Genomic DNA, 22,759 nt, shown 5'->3' with positions numbered 1-22,759 from the left:
TTTTCTGATAGGCTAGATCAGAAATTAATCTTGACAATAAAACTGGACTAATTATCTACCAAGGATGTAAGTAGTGAACAATGTTATTTTCTTTTAAGAAATATTTTTTGAGTGCCTACTATGTGCTCCACGTACATATATGGGAGGTAAAAGCAAAGTAAAAATTGGCTGCTTCCCTCAAGGAAAAAAAAAAAAGGAAAACAGATGAAAACTGAAAGAACTGCACTTTCAACTTGAAATGGAAAGACATTTAGGGACTTCAGGAAAGAAGGAACAGTTTCTTCTTATGGTAGAATTATGGTAGAATGATAAAGACGACAGAAAATGACTCTGAATGTGGATTAGGGATAATCTACAACAGAATACATATACATGATGATGTTCTCTTGGCCATTACCTTGGACCATAGCCACTTTGCCCTTTCCACATACAGTTCGGCAAGTCGTGATTCTCCAGCATTAAGGAGAGCATTGTAGGCTGTCTGGTGGTGACCGGCTTTTCTAGCTACTCTGGCACTCTGTAGCCAGCATTCTCCAACCATTTCATTGTAATCTGGTCTATACGAATGTGACAAAAACAGGGGGAAAGAGCATTAAGTATTTCAACAATTTAACTAAAAGTATCTCTTCCTAACATGGAACCTTCTCAATTACTATTTCAAAGAAATCAAAGAAGATTAATTTGTTAAAAAACTGATTTTAATTTTCTTAGCATGTTCAATTTTTTCAGTTATAAGTCTAGGAAAACTCTAATACTGACCTGTATCTATATCTCTCCCAGATATTTTAACAATAAAAATGATACACTGCATATGAAAGTAATTTTCAAGCTCTAGGTTCATTTCAACTTACACAGTATTGCTTTGATAAATGATAATAAAAAAATATATATTGGAGAGAAAATTAAAAAAGATAAATACTCCCAAGTAATATGCAAATATAATAGAAATTCATGATTACTGACATGCAAAAAAAAAAAAAAAGAAATATGAAAAACCTTTTGTTGAGACTTAATAAAGCTCTCCGAAGAGCCAGGATGGGCTCTTTGGCTCTGTAGGAATTCTGGGTCATTTCTAGTCGAGCTACCCAGTTTAGAGAATCTTCTTGAGAACTGTCACCTGGCAACTGGTGAAAAAGTGGTTTGATGCTATGCTCCAACTCACACAACATGTGCAACCTGAAGACAGATAGAGCCCATGTTAAAATGTTATTATATTCAGCCTATTAATCTCATATACAAAGTACATACTCAAATTAGCCATGAAGAATCTGAAATGTGGGGGCGTCTGGGTGGCTCAGTGGGTTAAGTCTCTGCCTTCGGCTCAGGTCATGATCCCAGGGTCCTGGGATTGAGCCCCGCATCAGGCTCTCTGCTCAACATGGAGCCTCCTTTCCCCCGTCTCTCTCTGCCTGCCTTGTGATCTCTATCCGTCAAATAAATAAATAAAATCTTAAAAAAAAAAAAAGGAATCTGAAATTCTGAAATGTGAGGTTTTCTTTGGAAGAACTTTAGCCATTATATACTCTCGGTATATAAACAGTAACATTTTTATCTTTTTAAATTGGATATAAAACACAACTTATGTTGATTCAAATGTTTAGTGGTTTTCTATGGTCCCCAAATCCCTATTAATTAAATTGGAGAAGGGTATATAAAACTAAATTCAAGTGTATGAAAATCAAATTTTATTACCTATATAACAATAAAAAAATATATAGGTCCATTATAATCAAAAGAAATATGTGCATATACTGCTGGTGCTTCTATAAGAGGGCCAGGCATAGTAGATGCTGGCAAAAAAATGTGAAATGATGCAATTTCAGTTTTTCTAAGAATGATGGAAACACTCATGACACAGTCACACTACATTTTTTCCATTTATAATACTCAGTGTCTATGACTCAGTGTTCAAGGACACAGTTGAGCAGCTACAGAAAAGAATCTCAGTGGTCCAATCTACAGTTTCATTAAACTACTACCAAAGGGGCCAATACAAACTACAGTAAATTCTTCTAAATTAAAAAAAAAAATGTTCTGAAGTATTTTTTAAATTATAACATCTATTATTTTCCTCAGGTGAACTAACAGTCCTGAAATGTTTTTCATTTTCTTCCTTACCTCTAGAAGTTAATTTTCCTTTCTACTAGATAATGCCCACATTTTGGGGGAGGAAAATGTCAAATGCATTTCTAAATAAAAAGGAGAGGAAACTAACAAGTACTGAGCACCAAAGTGCCAGGGCATGAATGTCTACACTGCTTAGGTTAGATACAGAGCAAGTATAATATGACATTACAAAAGGATGAATATAAGATATTTTTCTTATTTTTTAGAAGTCTCTCATAATTGCCTTTCCAATGAAAGGAATTATGTATTAGAACATTTTTTAAAAACTAAAGGGTGAGGGGCACCTGGGTGGCTCAGTTGGTACAACATGTGACTCTTCATCTCAAGGTTGTGAGTTCGAGTCCCATGGTGGGCATAGAGATTACTTAAAAACTAAACAAAACAAAACAAATATAAGGTGATTTGAGATAAAGGAATAAAAGAGCCATTGTGTGTAGATACACAGGATACCAAATATACCATCACTTATTTACTAACCAAAATGTTCCAAGTCTGTGTCAGAAGACAAGTTATACACCAGGAATATAAAGATGGAAACCCCCCATATACCTCACAATATATTCATATCCTCGTTGGTAAGAGCCTCTTTCAAAGCTTGCAGCTGAAAGAGGTACAATTTGTTCTGCTCTCACTAGTTTCAGTGTGTCATAAAAAGCTGTGATATCTCTTTTTTTGGCTGATAATAATAGCTGTCCCAGTCTGACACTCCATGTTGTAGATTTCGCATCTGAAAAATAAATGTAGAGCCCCAAAACAAGCTTTATTTCATTTGGTAAAATGGTCAGCAGAAATACTGAAACAGATGGTTTCATTCTACTTTGAAAAACTGAACAAGGCAATTATAAGACAAGCTGAAAGATTAATTATAGATGTCACTTAGCTACTTAAGTCTGAATACTTTAGGATATTAAAATTGTTTCTCTTGGGTGCCTTCGTGGCTCAGTGGGTTAAAGCCTCTGCCTTCGGCTCAGGTCGTGATCCCAGGGTACTGGGATTGAGCCCCGCATCAGTCTCTCTGCTCAGTGGGAAGCCTGCTTTCCTTCCTCTCTCTCTGCCTGCCTCTCTGCCTACTTGTCATCTCTGTCTGTCAAATAAATAAATAAAATCTTCAAAACTGCTTATATTATAAGAAGTAATTTTACCTGCTGCCAAATAGTTTTCCACCAAATCCCACTGTGACAATTTCCAAGCTGCTTCCACTCTGTATGTGTTTAATTCATCTGTCCATTCAGACCTATTAAGAGAAGCCAGTATCAAATAAACTTTATTTAAAGTGGCATTTAGAGATTTTTTCATTATTTTAGAACTCTATTTATTGTATTTATTTATTGCTCTATTTATTGTATTATATTGTATTTTGTACTTAGATACAAAATAATTATCTCTATCCAAAATAACCCCCAATTTTTAATCTTTCCATTCCCCCAAGACATTTTCTTCAATAATTACTTCTAAAAGGGCCATTTAAATATGCCATTCCTTAACAAATTAAATTGTGCCATATAGGAGCACCTCGGTGGCTCAGGTATTAAGTGTCTGCCTCTGGCTCAGGTTGTGATCCCAGGGTCCTGGAATTAAGACCCACACTGGGCTCCTGCTCAGCGGGAAGCCTGCTTCTCCCTCTCATCCTCCCCCTGCTTGTGTTTCCTTTCTTGCTCTGTCTCTCTCTGTCAAATAAATAAATAAAATCTTAGAAAAAAATCTTTATAAAAAATAAATTGTGCTATATTAGAAGAGAAATTGATGCCTGGATAATTACAAAGTGTAGTTTACAATTTATAATTACAAAGGGCAGGAAGGAAAAAGAGCCAACTGCATATATACACATTCAGAGGTAAGGAACTCTCAGAACTTGGGACTTCTGAATTAAATTTAAGGCAAAAATACAGGAGCCCATGGGTAGGTCAGGGACAACTGGGAGTACCTAGGACACTCAGTAATAAGGCTTAAGAAAATTACAAATGCGGGCACCTGGGTGGCTCAGTTGGTTGGGCATCCAACTTGGTTTCAGCTCATATTGTAATCTTGGGGTCCCGTGATTGAGCCAAGGGCTTAATAGGCTACCTGCTCAATGAGGAGTCTGCTTGCTCCCCTCCCATTCCTCCCTGTGCGTGCTCTCTCTCTAAAATAAATAAGTAAAATCTTTAAAAAAAAAATCTACAAATGATGTGTCAATGGCATAACAAAGGATATAAAATTTTGCTACCTAAAATATGTATTATTAAACTATTTTTAGTGACTTTAAAACTTGGGTTGGTAAAACCGGTGTAATATTGGTAATTATTTTTTCTAAGCATTCTACTTATGTGACATTAAGATGGGGTAGTGATATTTTATATCATGACTACATAGAAGAAGGTAGACTTTCCCCATATTTTCTTGTTATTAATTACACCATTTGAGTATCTGCTATATGCTACACATCGGGCTAAGCACATTTTTCCATTTAATTACTTAATAACACTGAAAGACACACATATTCTCATACTAACAGTATAACAAGGATAGAATATACTAGAAATGTAGTTTTTGAAAGTTCAGTTGTGAATAACTTTATAAACTCATCATCAGGTGCCAAAATATCAAAATTTTAAGAAAAAAATCTGAGTAGAATTAGCAGGATTTGCTATCTAGAGGGGATGTGCCATAGGAAGCATTATACCAAGAAGTACTAAAAGGCAGTGAAGATCAGGCTGTGAGAATTTATCCACAAGAATACATAAATTAAAAACAGTAATACAGTCGGGGCGCCTGGGTGGCTCAGTGGGTTACGCCTCTGCCTTGGGCTCAGGTCATGATCTCCGAGTCCTAGGATCGAGACCCACATTGGGCTCCCTGCTCAGCGGGGAGCCTGCTGCCCGCCCCCCTCTCTGCCTGCCTCTCTGCCTACTTGTGATCTCTGTCTGTCAAATAAATAAAGCTTTAAAAAAATAGTAATACAGTTAATAATTTTGGAGAAATATTTGCTTAAATGCAAATATTCTCCCCAAAGAAAACACATGCCCTCAATGACCATTTGATCCAAGAGGACAAAGAAATCTCAACCGAAAATTGACACTTGACTTTTCACAGCTCAAAGATCAAGAGGCTCCAAAAAGAAGACAAGAGGAGTCTAACTGTCCAGCATGCATTATTAGGAAACCTGACACCTAGGCTTGAGCCATGACAAACAAATCTTCCCAAAGTAATTATAAGGTCTCTCAACTAACCTAGAGAAACATCTAAAACATATAATCACTCTTTCTCTGCCTCTGCAAAGCTTATTCCCTCATTTCATAAATTCCATTACTGTGAAACCATCTGATTAACACTGAGCTGCTCTGCTCTCAAACATTATAGAATTGTGGTTTTTACAAACAGTATGGAATTACAGAAACTATACTTAGGGGACACCTGGGTGGCTCAGTTGATTAAGCAGCTGCCTTTGGCTCAGGTCATGATCCCAAGGTCCTGCGATCAAGTCCCACATCTGGCTCCTTGCTCGGCGGGGAGCCTGGTTCTCCCTCTGCCTACCGCTCCCCTTACTTGTGCACTTTCTCTCTTTCTCTCTGACAAATAAATAAAAATCTCTAAAAAACAAAAACAAAAAACTATACTCAGAAGAACTGTTATGAGAGTCCTAACTAAAAATGGTGGCCAGTGTGCTCTTTTGTTAACCAAGTTACCATCCTTTTGATCAGATCTCACTGATCTCACAGATCTCACTGCCCATAATAGTCAGTCGGCATCTGGTAAATTTAACAAGAAATAAGTCTTTTAGCTCTCAAAGCAAGGCAGCTTCAAGAGCAGAATCAACCTCCACAGTTACTCCTCAGACCAAAAGACCTGTGTAGCCTTAATCTTTATTACACATACATACTACGTTTTTGCATCATTTAGTTTGCTGTAACAAACCCATTTTCTTTAGCAAAGGAAGGCAGCTTTCATTTTTATCAATCCTTTAGGGAAAAATCAACCCACACAATCTAGAGTGATGTTCTACAAATCAGTAACAAGGTTTTCCCCTCCCCAACACAGAAAATAACTGGTGTTGATAATGTAGACAGAGCTTAGATACTTTTTGGATACATTCTTATGAGCCTCACCAACACCAGGTGAGCTTTGGAAGGTTTCAATCTTAAAGCAAATATAATTCAAGGTTGACTCTTGGGACAGAAGATGAGCTGTTAAGTGCTAAATCAACTTATGGCAAAGTAGAAAAAAATATTTTTTTTTTTATCTCCAACACCATGAAAACATAAAAAAGATTTCATTTCTTCAATAATTATATCAACCCAATTCACTAATTAAAATTTTCCCATTCAGATATAATAACAGAAGAAAATCATTCTTTAAAAAATTTTACCTGTTAGCATGTACTCCATTCACCTGAGTGATTACAGTAGACAGCTGACCAAGACCTAACATGGACTTCACTACCCCATGATAATGAATGATCTAGAAATTTAAAAATATTTAAAATAGCAATGATCATTTCAAACACACCTTGGGAAACAAGGACAGTTTAACTGATATTCGTTAAAATGTATTATTTGCCTGATGAGCCTATCTTTAGTTCAGCCACTGACTTGCTTGGCCTAATGGCAAAGTGCCCAACAATAACCTAACACATGTGAATATTAAAAAAATACATACACAACCTAAAAAATTATCAGACTGAATTATTTTTTTCCAGATTTGGTCTAATTTTTGGTTCAAATCAAATATAAAAGTAAGAAGTACTCTTTAATATTTTATTTAAAGATTATAGGCAATACTATTTCTCACACAAAAATTGAAACTCCAAGTTCACAATAACATTAATATAGATTTAGGGCATTAGTAACTAAAAATTACATAGGACTACGCAGTATTCTTTAAAACTGAAAACAAGATTGTGACAAATAAAGACCTTGTACATTGAGCTTCTGAGAAAATGAACATGTCAAATACAACAAAAAGCAATATTCCACGATTACAGAGAATCTAAGCCAAGATTATAAATCAATAATTTTAAACTCCCCTCCCATCCTCGTAAACATGAGATATATTAACATGCCCCCATTATAATTATAGCTTATTGATTCTAAGGGATCATTTCAGAAATTCACAGATGATAGTAGGGGGCATATGAAATGTGAAAATGCTTCCTAGGCTGTAGAGAATCACAATTATTATTAAAAAAATTGACATACGTGTTATACTTTTTATTGCATGCTAAAATTGTATACATTTGAGTAACTGGACACACAGCTTAATACAAATATAATCCTCAACAAACCTCATTCATTTGGGGGATTTTCTAAGGTCACAGAAACTTGGCATTGAAGGGATTACTGAGATCATCTCACATCTCTGATTTTATGAATCAGGAAACTCAAGCTCAGAGATGATTAACTATTTTCTAGACACACTGTGACACTAACAGAGACAGTACTGAAACAAAGATTTCCAGAGTTCCTAGTTCAGGGCCTTTTCATTATGTTGCCTTTCGTTTATTATCTTACCTGGTCTGGTTCTAGCTGAATAGCCCTATCATAACAAGCAGTAGCATCCCTCAGTAAGCCAATGCTTTCATGTTCAAGGATCTGTTCTTTCAGAGATGGTTCTGCCTTTCGAATTGCGCTTACTCCAGCTACTCCATCTGGTTCATGCATAGCAGCGTACAATTTCTTTGTTCAACCATAACAAAACAATTAAATAAGAGGAAGAAAAAAACACAACTAGAAATAAAACTATTAAGATGACCAGTTTATGAGAAAAGAGCATATGAGAATTTTTCTCAAAACAACAGTAAGTATTTGTTTCAAGGCAGACTTCACGATAAACTTACAAAAAACCTATTTCCAGGCATCCTATTATTTTAACACCTTTGTTCTACTTAAATGCAAATCTACATTAGTAATTGTTACTGATGAGTTATAAAGAACAACAAGGTCCTGAACTCTCTTTAATCCAACTTATGATAAATTCTGTTGAATAAAGTTTGTAAGTGTTACAAAATTTTTAAGTAAGTATTTTAATATATTGATATAGAGATGCCTCAAATCTGAGTTTGACAGAGATATTCAGGTTCAAGATAAAAATTTCGCAGCAATTAGTACAAAGATGTTCTTTAAAGACTCGGAAAAGGGCATGATTTAGTGAATGAACAGGGTGAGGGAGGAGAAAACAGGGGAAGGGAAGAAAACTGGAGTGCTTCCATATTCATAGAGGAAGAACGAACAAATGAAACTGAGAAGAGAAACCAGGCTAGTTTACAGGAAGCTGGACAATGTGATATCCCAGAAGCCATGAAATAAAAGCAAACATCTTTTTTTTTTTTTTTAAATATTGTGTTTATTTATTTGACAGAGAGAGAGAGAGACCACAAGTAGGCAGAGAGGCAGGCAGAGAGAGAGGGGGGAAGCAGGCTCCCTGCTGAGCAGAAAGCCCGATGCGGGGCTCGATCCCAGGACCCTGAGATCATGACCCAAGCCTAAGGCAGAGGCTTTAACCCACTGAGCCATGCAGGCGCCCCAAAAACAAATGCCTTAATGATAAAGGAATGGTCAAATGATTCTGTGAGATTAAGAAAATGAGAAATGGGAAACATTTACTGGATTTGGTAACATGGAGGCAACCGATTTTCTTAGCAAGAGCAGTATCAATGGAATGGAGAAAAAAAGTCTTGTTGAAATGGTCAATGAATAGGAAGTAAAGTGAATACAGAGAACAGAAACAGTTCTTTTAAAACTGGCTATAAAGGGAGACAGAGAGATGGGCAGTATCTGAAGGAGAATGTATGACCAAGGGAATTATTAAAATTAAGAGCATGTCTATATACTGCAGTTGAGGAAGATAAATTACTGATACTAGAGGAAGCAGGAATATTGAAGGACTGAAATCAAGAACATAAACAGAAAGACTGAATTTTGACAGGAAAGGATCCTTCCTTAGGAATAACATAAGAAAAGAAAAAAGGATATGGTGCAAAAGTCAGTGTATTTTCAAATTTGGTGGACATCTAGCTTCCATTTTCTCAATGATGATAAAACAAGACTACTAGTTGAGAGTGAGTGAGGTAGATAGAAGCTGAGAAAGGAGAAAAAATGGTCATCCTGAAGAGCCGGAAGGTAGGCTTACTAGAGAAACATAGATGGACTGAAGGCAGTATTAAAGAGTCCCGCTGAGGTCACAGATTACAAACTTAAAGTAAAAGCAGTTAAAAATCCACTGTGATGTTCAACTGCTTAAATGCAAGACACTGGCAAGACAGATGGGTAAGTTTATCCAAGGACAGTATTTTACAAAGTAAGTATCACACAGATTAAGAAAGATAAGGGTGAACATCTTTGTAAGGGAATGATTTTAATAAAGAACAATAGGCTCAAAGCTAGGCAAGAAGAAAATTAAAGACAGGAGAAGGCTAATATTCATCCCAAGACTACAAGCTATGGGGGTGCTTGGCTGGCACAGTAGGAGGAGCATGAAACTCTTGATCTCAGGATTATGAGTTCAAGCCCCACGTTGGGTGTAGAGATTACTTAAATGAATAATGAAAACTTAAAAAAAAAGACTATAAGCTACTAATTTTTCGGTTTCTCACTACTTTGTGTTTTTGACTTAAAAAAAGTCTACCAATTTTGACCTCTTATCTAATCCCCTGTATTAGCCCCACCTTCCCCTTTTTTTCCTTCCCTACACAATCAAAATATTATCACCTAAACCATTATTTCACTAGCACCGTCATGCCCAATTCCTGTTACAACCAGAACATCCCCCTTCCCACCCACCCCAAATTCAGGGCCACATATCTCCTAAGAATAACAGTGGCCTGCTTCCCTTGCATCATTGCTATTTCAAACCTTCCCTCCATGACGGTCATAGTCATTTAGCTAAAATACCATTTTGACCATAGCACTTCCCTGGTTAAAATCCTCTAAGAATTTTGGACAATTTAAAAATCTTCTATGGGGATGCCTGGGTGGCTCAGTTGGTTAAGCAGCTGCCTTCAGCTCAGGTCATGATCCCAGCGTCCTGGGATCGAGTCCCACATCGGGCTCCTTGTTCTGTGGGGAGCCTGCTTCTCCCTCTGCCTCTGCCTGCCATTCTGTCTGCCTGTGCTTGCTCGCTCTCTCTCTCTGACAAATAAATAAATAAAATCTTTAAAAAAAAAAAAAAAAAAAAATCTTCTATGTTGTATCTTTCCTCTGCCATTACCAAACTGACACTTTACTCTTTAGCCCAAACCACGTTTTTTCCCAACTCCAAACAGATGCCTCTGAAATATCTTACCTCCTTCTTTTACCTATCTACCATCCATTCTTTGAGACCCAGCTTAGACATTGTCTCCAAGAAGCCCATACTGACCTCTTGCTCAGTCCCATCTCCCACCCTATCCCAACAGAGGATAACCTAAGTGCCCTTCCTGAGGACAACAGCTATATCACCCAACACCAAATTGATGTTTATCTCTCGCCACTAATCTGTAAGCTTCTAAAGTGCTCACAAATATCTAGTAGCTAGCACAGCATCTAAAACACTCAATAAAATGAACAACATAAAGACTGGAAATATTAAATATCATTAAATTTACTGTATTAATTTCAAACCTGTAAAAATCCAAGATGCTCTTGAATATTTTGTTTCTTTTCTGTAATAAATGATTCAAAGTGCATTACAGCTCGTGTATATGCTTTGGAGCGAAAGGAAGCTACTGCCAGGGTATCCTGAGGTATGAGGTCTAGAAAACGAGTTACACTCTGATAGTCTTCATAATCCGCAGTAGATACTAGATTATAAAAAGACAATTGAGTGATTAAACACTTATAAAATGAAATTTTAAGAGTGTCAATTTACACATACATTTAAATACAGTAAATACAATAATTACTTAAATACATTTAAATTCTAATTTATTGAAATTCAATTTAGTTCACTAAATAAATTCATCTAAATATATTAGAGTTTCATACTTAGAATGTAACTACCAGAGGATTATTCAGATCATTCCTGCTCCAACTCCACCATTATCACTCACCTTATTTGGAGATATTTAACTTACTTGAGCTTGTTTCCTCATATATAAAAGGGAAATATGAATATTGTCCTGCCTTCCTTACAATGTTGTTGTAAGGATTAAAGTAAATCTGTATTATACCATATCATTTCACTCATATGTGGAATTTAAGAAATGAATGAACAAAAGGGGAAAAAGAGAAGCAGACCAAGAAACACTCTCTCTTTTTTTTTTTTTTAATTTATTTATTTGACAGAGAGAGAGAGATGACAAGTAGACAGAGAGGCAGGCAGAGAGAGAGGAGGGAAGCAGGCTCCCTGCTGAGCAGAGAGCCCGATGTGGGGCTCGATCCCAGGACCCTGGGATCATGACCCGAGCTGAAGGCAGAGGATTTTACCTGCTGAGCCACCCAGGTGCCCCAAGAAACAGACTCTTTAGAGCACAAACTGATGGTTACCAGAGGAGATGTGGCTTGAGGGATGGGTGAAATAGATGATGGGAGCTAAGGAGTGCACTTGTGATGAGTACTGGGTGATATATGGAAGTGCTGAATCACTATATTGTACACCTGAAACTAATATTACACTGTGTGTTAAGTAACTGAAATTTAAGTAAAATTAAAAAAAAAACTAAAAAAAAGAGTAAATCTGTATTAAATGTTGAAAAAAATTTCAAAGATGACATAACAGATACAAAGATGATTTATTAATGATAATTGTAAAAACACTGATAGAGTATAACAGTAGAGAAAAAGCAGAATTACAGAAGAGCTTCTTTTTAAAGTTTAGAATTGTTAACAATCTACTTTTTTCCTCTGTTGCCACATAAACAATACAACTGTTTTAATGAAAATTCAAAGTAGAAGTGCCACTGAAGTAAAATCATGAATACCTTAGGGTACTTTATTTTCAAGAATCTAAGAAAAGACTTAAATTGGAATCTTCAAAATGAGGACAGTCCAATTTATGAATTCTTATTTAAAACTTAGAAATTTTAGTAGCAATTCATAACAGTATGTAGAGAACAGGAAACAGAAATAAGTTTCTTCAAATTTTAAATAATCAAGATGGTAAATTTAAAAGCGATTATATTTAAAATAAGTCCTTGATTCAATCAAAATTTATAGATCAAATTATGAGAAATGTTAAAAATATTTTATTTTTGAACCATTACAAATGTTATTCTTAAAAGCTAGTGTATTTCCCTTGTAATGTTAATGTTAGTAGCAACAGAGGTTGTATTTGGTTTTATTTATTTATTTTAAAAATATTTGTATTTATTTATTTGACATAGAGAGAGAGATTGTAAGTAGGCAGAGAGGCAGGCAGATGGAGAGGAGGAAGCAGGATCCCCGCTGAGCAGAGAGCCTGATGCGGGGCTCGATCCCAGGATGCTGAGATCATGACCTGAGCTGAAGGCAGTGGCTTAACCCACTGAGCCACCCAGGCGCCCCTGTATTTGGTTTTATAGAACCATTTACACACGCAGAAATAGGAATAAACATCAAATTGTTAAATCAATGGAAAACATATTAATAATTAGCCACAGTCCTCAGGAAAATAATCCCCCAGATATTTGTTTGCAAGTCCAAAAACTTACAAAAATAAGCGATTGTGCTTAACAATAGGACTGTATGTGTTTTCCTCACATATATGGACAAGAGGGAGACACAAACTGAGAACTCCATAAGTGAAGGTCTCTTTAAGGATTGTTAAACAGTCAATTTTTCAATTACTCTCAAAGTCTAGGTGGCAAAACATGTGATTTCCTTTCAAATAGCTGAGATATACAGAAGCAGAATGATAATGATTCTGCTCATTAAATGCTTCTATCCTGGGGGCATTTTTAACTCTAATAAGATTCCACTTTTAGTCACCTTAGTGGGAATTGTAATGTCACAGGAAAAAAACTGCATATATTTGGTATAGCAGGGTGTAATGCTGTAACGTGTATTAAGCATATTTGGAGAGACCTCTGGATATCAAACACTACCAGAGACAGGAAAAACAAAAAAATGAAATGAATAGAAAGTAGAAGAAAAGAATAGGCCATGAAATGAAATTAACAGCTCTTCTGAAATTTAAAACTCACCTATGAAAAAAATCACAGAATATCTCATAAGTGAAAAAGGATAAAGAATACTTTACTACATATATATGTATGTATACGCGTGAGTGTTTAGATATGTGTATACACAGTAAACTGAGGGAACACAGTAAATACACACAGTACACCAAGGAGACATGGAGTAAACAGTTTAGCAGTGAGGGGTCAGTTATTAACAATATTAACATGTCATTTATTTCACATTTTACAATTTATATATTCACCATCTCATTTAATCCTCAGTCCTCTAAGGGAAATAATAGTAATCCTGTGTTATACAAAGAAAAATTAGGCATCTGTCTTGCCTAAGGTAGTGAGAGTAGAATTTAAAGAGAAGTTTTCTGACTATAAATTCTGTTTTTTTCTTGGTGAAAGGGCTACCTCACGGGGTAGGGGGAAATATGCAGGAAAACAAACATAGGTCTTTTAAAAAGCTAATGCTTAAATTACAGAACTGATACAGGAAGTAGCTAACTGGTTAATAATTAAGAGAAGAAAATAAACACAAGTTATGACTCACCTACTGAGTCTAATTTATCTCTGTTGGATTTGCTTTGAGGAAATTTCTCTGCCTTCAGTGCCTGAAATTTGTGCCTTGCCCACTGTGTGAGATGGTCAAGCATGGAGAACACAGTTTGTGTACTGAGCTGACACAGATCAGATGCACTGTCTTGGGTACTTATGGTATGTTGATCATCATGCTTTAGAACTGCCATAATTTCTGCATAAACCTAAGAAGAACTCATTTTATGGTTAATAATGTATCATCTAGTATCATTTTGCTATTATCTTACATGTGAGACCAAGCATTCTAAGGCAACTATAAGCAGAAGAGATGAATTTAGTCTCTAATAAAATTTTAAATGTACAATACCATATAAACCAACAGTTCTCTTTTTTGAAATACATCTTAAACACACACACACAAATGCTTTCACAAGTAAGAATCACCATAATGCATACAATGGCATTGTAAGGACAAAAACATTGGAAATAATTATTATTATGGCAATAGTTAAACTACAGTACAACTACAAAATGGAAGGATTATATTATACAGCATTAATAAAAAAAAGTTGGCTCAATAAATATATATTTAAAAAATGGCAAGTTGCAAAATACCTACAATGATATCATCAAAAAACTTAAACAGAACGAACTGCATTAAAAAATAAAAAGGTTTGAAAATATCTATACAATGGGATGCCTGGTTGGCTCAGTGGGTTAAACTGTTGCCTTCGGCTCGGGTCATGATCCCAGGGTACTGGGATCGAGTCCAGCATTGGGCTCCCTGCTCAGCGGGAGCCTGTTTCTCTCTCTGCCTCTGCCTGCCACTCTGCCTGCGTGTGTGCGCTTGCGCTCTCTCTCTGATAAATAAATAAATCTTAAAAACAAACAAACAAACCACATTAATTTGAAAAGAAAAAAAAAGAAAATATCTACACATCCAAAAAAAATTTTTTTTAAGATCGTATTTATTTATTTGACACAGAGAGAGTGTAGAAGCAGGGGGATCAGCAGGAGAGGGAGAAGCAGGCTCCCTGCCAAGCAGGGAGCCTGATGTGGGCAGGGTGCCATCCCAGGATCCTGGGATTGTGATCTGAGCTGAAGGCAGATGCTTAACCAACTGAGCCACCCAAGCGCCCCTGAAAATATACATTTCGAATTAGTATCAATGATGATCTCTGGAGATATGAGATCAGGAATGGTAGTCAAAGGGTACACTTTCATTTGTATAATTCAAATATTTACATTAAGAACATAGTAATATGCTACTTATGCTATTAAAAATAATCATTTTGGGGGGCACGTGGGTGGCTCCATTGGTTAAGCATCCAACTCTTGATCCTTTTGGCACAGGTCATAATCTGAGGGTCATGGGATCGAGCCCTGCATTGGGCTCTGCACTCAGCCCTGTGTTGGGTACCCTTCCCCCTGCCCTTCCCCCTAATCCTATTTTCTCTCTCCCCCTCAAATAAGTAAATAAATCTGGAAAAAAAAAACTATTTTTTAAAAAGAAATGTTATATGTATGTGATTAAAAAAAGAAACTTTACAAAGTACAGTAAAACAAAAAGTAAAATATTCTCCCTCCCCTATCTTTTTTTTTTTTTAAAGATTTTATTTATTTATTTGACAGAGAGAGAGAGAGATCACAAGTAGGTAATGAGGCAGGCAGCGGGGGGAGGGGGGGACACATAGGCTCCCCACTGAGCTCAATTCCAGGACCCTAGGATCATGACCTGAGCCAAAGGCAGAGGCTTAACCCACCAAGCCACTCAGGTGCCCCTCCTTCCCCTATCCTAATCCATAGTACTATTCACCAGGAAAAACCACTATCAGTAATTTCTTATGTATTCCTTATTTCATAAAGTTCTATATATATTTGGGCATATATAATATACATTTTCTAATTTTCTAAACTAATTATTAAATAAATAAAAGGTTAAAAAGATTTTTAAGAATGAGACATGTATATATACAGCCAGCCATATACTGATCTGTATTTCCTAACATTTAGCTGTTCTTTTTCTTTTTTTTTTTTTTAAGATTTTATTCATTTATTTGACAGACAGAGATCACTAGTAGGCAGAGAAGGAGGCAGAGAAAGAGGGGGAAACAGGCTCCCTGCTGAGCAGAGAGCCCAATGTGGGGCTCGATCCCAGGACCCTGAGATCATGACCTGAGCAGAGGCAGAGGCTTTAACCCATTGAGCCACCCAGGCGCCCCACATTTAGCTTTTCTAATGCTAATTACTAGTGAACAAATGTTTGGACGAACAGAAATCAAATAAAAATGGTATCTCTCACCTCTTGCCGATCTTCCTGATTACAACCCAACAAGACATACACTAGAATATGTGGAAGAAGATAGATGGTCACCTTGAAATCATGTTTCATCATAATGCTACAACAGGTGAAGATTTTACTGGCAAGATCATGCCGAACCTGTAAATCCAAATGGTTTAGGATAGTAATTTTACTCTACTGATTAGTGTAAAAAAAAAAAAACAACACACACACACAAGATAATTTATCATTGCAGAGTGGGTATTCTTGTATGAAGAGGGGCACGCACACTCATGCAAGAGGATGTCAGATCACCACCTCTCTGGTCACTCTAAATATCTCAAAATGCCTGAACTGCTGTGACCCCTAAAGGCAATGTCAATCACCTCAACATAAATGGCCTTTCCCCTTTAGTTTTTTTTGGATGCATCATGTTTTGTTACAGATTAACCTCCCTAATTACAGTATCTTTTACTTAGCTAACATTAAATTTTGTGTACTAACTCCCTGAGCACACAGATGAGTAAAGTAACCAAAATGTGTACTCTGGGCCAGTACATAAAGTATACGACTCACATTTTTAATAAGTTATGAACAGTAATTAACTATAGGAAAAAAAATGAAAGAAATAGAAAACTAAATTACTTGGGATTAGGGTCAAATTTTATATTTACGATTTAATATTAGATTTGCCAACATTACTGTTCTCTTTTTAAATTTAAAGATTTTTTCCTTCTCAAATATAAACACTTCACTTAAAATACAACAATAACAAAAAAAGAAACTAAATCAAAGATTCCATATCTGGAAGTAATTAATCTAATGGTATTCTACATTTCACATAATATATTTTCAGTATGTTCATAAAAATACAAGAAACTTAGAGTGCCTGTGTGACTCAGTTGGTCATTTTTTAAACAGTATCATTTCACGATGCAAAATGAACAGACATAATGTAACAGAAATTTTGCAAAGACCATAACTATTTGCCTGATAAAATAATTACCCTCTTACCCAGAAACTAGTAACAATACAGAAATTGTTACTATTAGTAAATGGTTTCTATAGAAATTTCTACCACTACCAGCACACATATTTCAATGCCTGCTATTTATGCTATACATTCAGATAGATGTTCTGGTTTCCTGTAACATTTCTGTTCATTTAACTAATTCTGAACAGAGTTATCTTACCTTTGTTATGAGATAACCTGCCCAAGATGCTGACCATTCTGCAAAGTTATTACCTAATTTACTCAAGTAAATTGGTTTCTTTACTCCAGACCAATCTGTTGACTTCTGAGAACTCTTATACCTGTAATTTCGAAAATTTGTTGATTAAAATACACATATATCCATCTATTTAGAATTTTAGTATAAAACATACAAAGAACTACATCAACTCCTTCACTGACTACCCCACTACTGCCTTGCTTTACTAAAATATGGTTAAAGACACTACTCTTCCGATTTCCTTGTTAATAATGGGGTGGAAAGTCACTCCTGCATACCCCAAGTACTTTAAAGGATTTGAGTCTGCCTCCTCCTCTTCCTCAGTGCTCCTTTCTGATCCTTCCAACTCCATTCTGTGTAAGAAAGACTCGTTCCTCTGAGGTTCAAGCCTCCGAGGCATATCATTCTCTACTCCTTATGATGGGCATCTATTAAACTCGCTGATTATCGAAATCACTGATAACTTTAGTACATCTCTGTGTTTCCTTTCCTCCCTAAGTCTTACCATCCCAAGTGACTTTAATGGCTGGCGGGACCAAATCAAACTCAAAACTTCTCAATGATTTTCTCTTCTACTTCTTTATCAGGACTCTCTTGCCAATACAAAAAAAATTTCTTCACTTCCAAAATGAACTACTTAGATATCTTACTCTATAGCCCTAGCTTCCAAAATTTCTAGTTCTTTCACCCAGTTATACAAGCACATTGACTCTCTGTCACTGAGATGTTCTGTCCCTTGACCTTGTTAAATTCTCTTAATCTGTAAATACTTTTCTTTCATTACTTTTCTTAACCAGCGTGGTCTTCATGGTCCTTCATTTCATAAGGCCTTTCATTTCATTTAATAAGAACTCTCTTGTTAATATTCTCTACCTACTCCATTGCCCCCCTGTCTTTATCAGCTGCACCCATCTGTTTCTACACATAAAACGTTCTAAATTTAAAAGGTTTCTAAATATAAAGAGATATCTACCAAGTAAGTATCCAAACTTAAGGTCTTTTATAAAGAATTTACTACAAGGCTAGGACTATACCAGGGCTCAAAGAAGTAATTTTCCCAAGGTCACATATCTAATAAGTATGTGACCTAGTGTACTTCATAGTTTCTAATTAAAAATAATTTATAATTTTATAGATTTCAATCAGTTTTTTCTTTTTAAGATTTTATTTGTCGGGGCGCCTGGGTGGCTCAGTGGGTTAAGCCACTGCCTTCGGCTCAGGTCATGATCTCAGAGTCCTGGGATCGAGCCCCACATCGGGCTCTCTGCTCGGCAGGGAGCCTGCTTCCTCCTCTCTCTCTACTTGTGATCTCTCTGTCAAATAAATAAATAAAATCTTTAAAAAAAAAAAAAAAAAAAAAGATTTTATTTGTCAGAGAGAGAGAGAGAGAGAAGGCACAAGCAGGGGGAGTGGGCAGGCAGAGTGAGCAGCAGTCTCCCTGCTGAGCAAGCAGCCCAATGTGGGACTCAGTCCTGGGATCATGACCTGAGCCGAAGGCAGATGCTTAACCCACTAAGCCACCCAGGTGTCCAGATTTCAATCAGTCCTAATAAAATTATTAAAATTAAAAAAGAGGTTAGAATATACTTTTTTTTTTTTTTTTTAAAGAAGAGGGAGAAAATAGCTTCATGAAGAGAAATGGAGAGTTGAAATTTCTACTCTGTAGTTGGGGTTACTAATGGCTTTGGAACTAGCTTTAAACTCTTAAATTTCTTTATTAATTATGCCTATCAAAAGCTTATTAAACTCATATTCAATTTAAAATGGATTCTTTCGGGGCGCCTGGGTGGCTCAGTGGGTTAAGCCGCTGCCTTCGGCTCAGGTCATGATCTCAGGGTCCTGGGATCGAGTCCCGCATCGGGCTCTCTGCTCAGCAGGGAGCCTGCTTCCCTCTCTCTCTCTCTCTCTGCCTGCCTCTCTGTCTACTTGTGATCTCTGTCAAATAAATAAATAAAATCTTAAAAAAAAAAAAAAAAACTATTAAAATGGATTCTTTCAAAGTATTACTGACCGAATTTAAAAAAAATCAATCTTTTTATAGCTTTAATAAATTCATCTAAATACTTAAAATTACAGAATTTAACCAATGAGCAGACTGTACTTTTCACTTTGACATTATAGGCATAGTCACAATGGAAAATACATACTAGACTACTGAAAATACCTTCAATGCTAAAAAATTATCTCAAAAATAACATTAATTTTATGGGGCACCTAAGTGGCTCAGTTGGTTGTGTGTGACTCTTGGTTTCAGCTCAGGTCATAGTCTCATGCGTCATGGGATTGGGCCCCATACTGGGCTCTGTGCTGAGTGGGGAGTCTGGTTGAAGATTCTCTCTCCCTCTCTCTCTGCCTCTCCCCCCAACTCTCACACATGCATGCTCTCTTGCTCTAAAATAAATAAATACATCTTTTTAAAAAAGTGACATTAATTTTATCAAGTTAAAAATAATTTTATAAAAATTATTGAGTTTACAGACCTAGTATTTAGATGAGGTTCCAGGATTTCCCGAACATGCTCAGGAAATCTCCTCCACAACTGGTGACCGGGGCCATCAGTCTGCATCTCTCTACAGTCATAAATAGAAAGTAACTCCTACAAATACATATTTTACATTTGTAAATCTATAGTGAAGCAGATAAATCTTTATACTCATCAATATTCTATACATAATGGTTACAAAAATAATTTTTAAATACATAGAATTTAAAATTTTGGAGTTGTGAACTTGCTTAGGACATCTATTTAATGCTTAAAACCATTTAGGTGACTTACTTAAGGTCACAAAGCTGTGACTACGCACTACTTGAACATGAAGGTAGTTTATGTTCTATACATATAATATGTACTGTAATATAAGATTAAGAGCTATTTGAAGAAAAATGTGAAATCGTCCATATTTGCAGCAGTATAATTCTTTGAATTTGATCTTTTCTGAATTTTAATGAAAGCAACTACAAATCCAAAATACTTTTAAAAAATTCAAGATATCTCAAATTCTATGTATAAAATACTAAGCTTAAAATTGTGAAAAGAAGGGGTGCCTGGCTAGCTCAGCAGGAAGAACATGGAACTCTTGATCTCAGAGTTCAAGCCCCATGTTGGGAGTAGAGTTTAATTAAAAAAGAAACTGTGAAAAGAGCATGCAAATGTTAAAGACCAATTTACTATTCAGGCCCCCAAATTAAATGGTTTTATTTTACTTTCCTGAAAATAGTAAAATAAAATATTAATAAATGAAAAGATCTTTGCCACTAGTATTAATATTCAAAAAAAGACAAACATGTTAGGGTATTATATCTTTTATCACCAAATTACTCTTTCTTTCCAATTCCACTGAACATGACCATGACCATATGCAATAGATATATTTCTAATATTTATAAATATAAGCACTGTCTGAACACATAATTCATACTTATATTTAGTATTTTTTAGTAAAAGTAAGGAAGTATCTGAAAAGTTCAAATACAAAAATATCCAGAACTCATTTTCATTTTACTTTAAAATATTAATAAAATTTTGTTTGAAGCCAGATTTTTTTTCATGGGGCAAAGTCACTCTAGTTAATAACAAACCCTCTTATGTAGATCAGCAATTCTCTCTTTTTGGAGGGGACCATTTATACTCTTAAAAAGACCAATATACTTAACAATTGTAGACCTTGCTTCACATTTCATTGAAAAAACAGATGTGATCCAAAGAGACTTCCATAACTTCCACCTACATATCTACCCAGACTGGCATTATCAGTATCAGTGCCCATATGCTTTCTCTCCTCTTACTACAGATGAATTGCTTTTGTTTTTAATTAAGGCTACCCCCCACTGGCACACTATATTCCACATCTTTCTATTAAAAGTAGTATTATATCAATTCTTTCCTACATCATCTATTCTCCTCTCTGCTGAATTATATGATTTACATGTAAGCATACTATTATTTTTCCTATCTTCACTCCTCTTTTCTTCCCAGGTACTATTTCATTCTTCCACTCTCCCTTAAAGACACTTTCTTGTCTTCTGGAACACCACATTTTCCTATCTTACTGGCAGCTCCTTCTCAGTTTTCTTACCTGTTCCCTCCTTTTCTCACTGATCTCTCAATGCCCAGAGCTCAATTACTAGAATCTTTTTACCTGTACTCCCTCTCTTGATCATTTTATCCAGGATCATAATTTTAAATACTATCTCTATAATGAATACCTCCAAATTTATATCTGAAACTCAAACCAATAACCATGAATTCCAGACCTGAATATCTATCAAAACAAAACAAAACAAAATTATTTTAAACACACAGATTTTTGAAAAAAAATCATGAAAAAGGGCAAAAAAGCCAAACTGGAGAAATATTTACTACATGTATGATTTACAAAGGGTTAATTTCTACTATATACAAATAAGTATAATAAATAGTAATAAAAAATTAAATCTATACCAAGAGAACAGGCAAAGATCATCTAGAGAAAATTTGCCAAAAAAAGCAATAAATATATAAAGAATGATATACCTCTCTCATAATTAAACGCTATTCAAGTAAAATGGTACTATTTTTCATCTGTCACTTGATAAAGATTTAAAATTCTGAAAAAGGCCGGTTTGTCAAAGAAGTATAAACTGGTGATACTTTTTTTTGATAAAATTTATCAAATGTAAATTCTGTACTTGCTCTGTGACATATTTTAACTTCTAGACATTTATATTATTGCTATATTCATTCAAGTACTCAGAAATATATGTATGTTCTCTGACATATTTCTTATAAAAGCAAAAAAACTGAATACATCTTAAGTGTGTTAAATAAATTTCTTAAACAAATTATGGTACATCCATATTGAATATTAAGTTATTGAAAAGAATAAATTAGAGACCTGTGTACTGAAATGGAAAATTACCCAAGACAGACTATGGAATACAAAAGAAAATCAAGTTACAGAACATCGTAAGTAGTATGATCTCCTTGTGTGGTGGAAAAGACAAATATATTTGTTAAATACTCTGAAAATTTTCCAAAGTATCTATAATGATCTGTCAAGAGAGTACATTTCTATACTCTGAAATTTTGTCATGTACTTCTATTATGCTCATTATGAACTCTGATAATGATAGTTTACAAAAATAAGTTTTCAACATACAGATTTACAACTTTCTTACTAGAATTCAGTAACACAAAGCCAGTACTGACCATACATACTCTTACCTGAATGGCGTAAGCAGCTGAATCTTGAGCCCGGCTATTATCTGCATATGCGAGGTAAGCTCTTGTTAGTTCCATCAATAATCCAAAGGCGAAGCTTGAATCTTCTACTCCAGTCTCAAAAAAAAGAAAAAACATGGATAAAGTGTATAAATTTTTTTAATCTGTACTGTGCCTTACTTGGTTAATTTACCTAATTTACTTAATTACCTAGGTGAATTTAACTCAAAAAAAAGAAAGGACACTAAAGTTTAAACTAGGTTTGATATCAAGGCTAAGACATAATCTGTACCCAAGAAACCAAACTTAAGGCTTTTTAGGCTATT

The 22,759-nt window shown here is 35.3% G+C and overlaps 1 protein-coding gene across 2 annotated transcripts in view; it reads right to left on the bottom strand.

Moving 5' to 3' along the window:
* The window catches only part of LOC111147364 (ATR serine/threonine kinase), a 96,446-nt gene that overhangs the window by 25,904 nt on the left and 47,783 nt on the right, over window positions 1-22,759 (bottom strand). For both annotated transcript variants that reach the window (XM_022503368.1, XM_022503376.1), the window contains 12 exons: window positions 22,437-22,550; window positions 19,714-19,829; window positions 17,195-17,315; window positions 16,023-16,160; window positions 13,734-13,944; window positions 10,701-10,879; window positions 7,614-7,778; window positions 6,473-6,564; window positions 3,270-3,361; window positions 2,677-2,854; window positions 997-1,176; window positions 398-557 (listed from right to left, as the gene is read on the bottom strand). In XM_022503368.1, coding sequence (XP_022359076.1) covers window positions 398-557; window positions 997-1,176; window positions 2,677-2,854; window positions 3,270-3,361; window positions 6,473-6,564; window positions 7,614-7,778; window positions 10,701-10,879; window positions 13,734-13,944; window positions 16,023-16,160; window positions 17,195-17,315; window positions 19,714-19,829; window positions 22,437-22,550 — 1,746 coding nt within the window. The remainder of the gene's footprint in view (window positions 1-397; window positions 558-996; window positions 1,177-2,676; window positions 2,855-3,269; window positions 3,362-6,472; window positions 6,565-7,613; window positions 7,779-10,700; window positions 10,880-13,733; window positions 13,945-16,022; window positions 16,161-17,194; window positions 17,316-19,713; window positions 19,830-22,436; window positions 22,551-22,759) is intronic.

Source organism: Enhydra lutris, unplaced genomic scaffold, assembly GCF_002288905.1.
Source record: "Enhydra lutris kenyoni isolate GAN:26980312 unplaced genomic scaffold, ASM228890v2 scaffoldscaffold2, whole genome shotgun sequence".
NCBI lineage: Eukaryota > Metazoa > Chordata > Mammalia > Carnivora > Mustelidae > Enhydra > Enhydra lutris.
The sequence above is the reverse complement of the archived record's forward strand: the minus strand, read 5'-3'. Positions and strand labels throughout refer to the sequence as shown.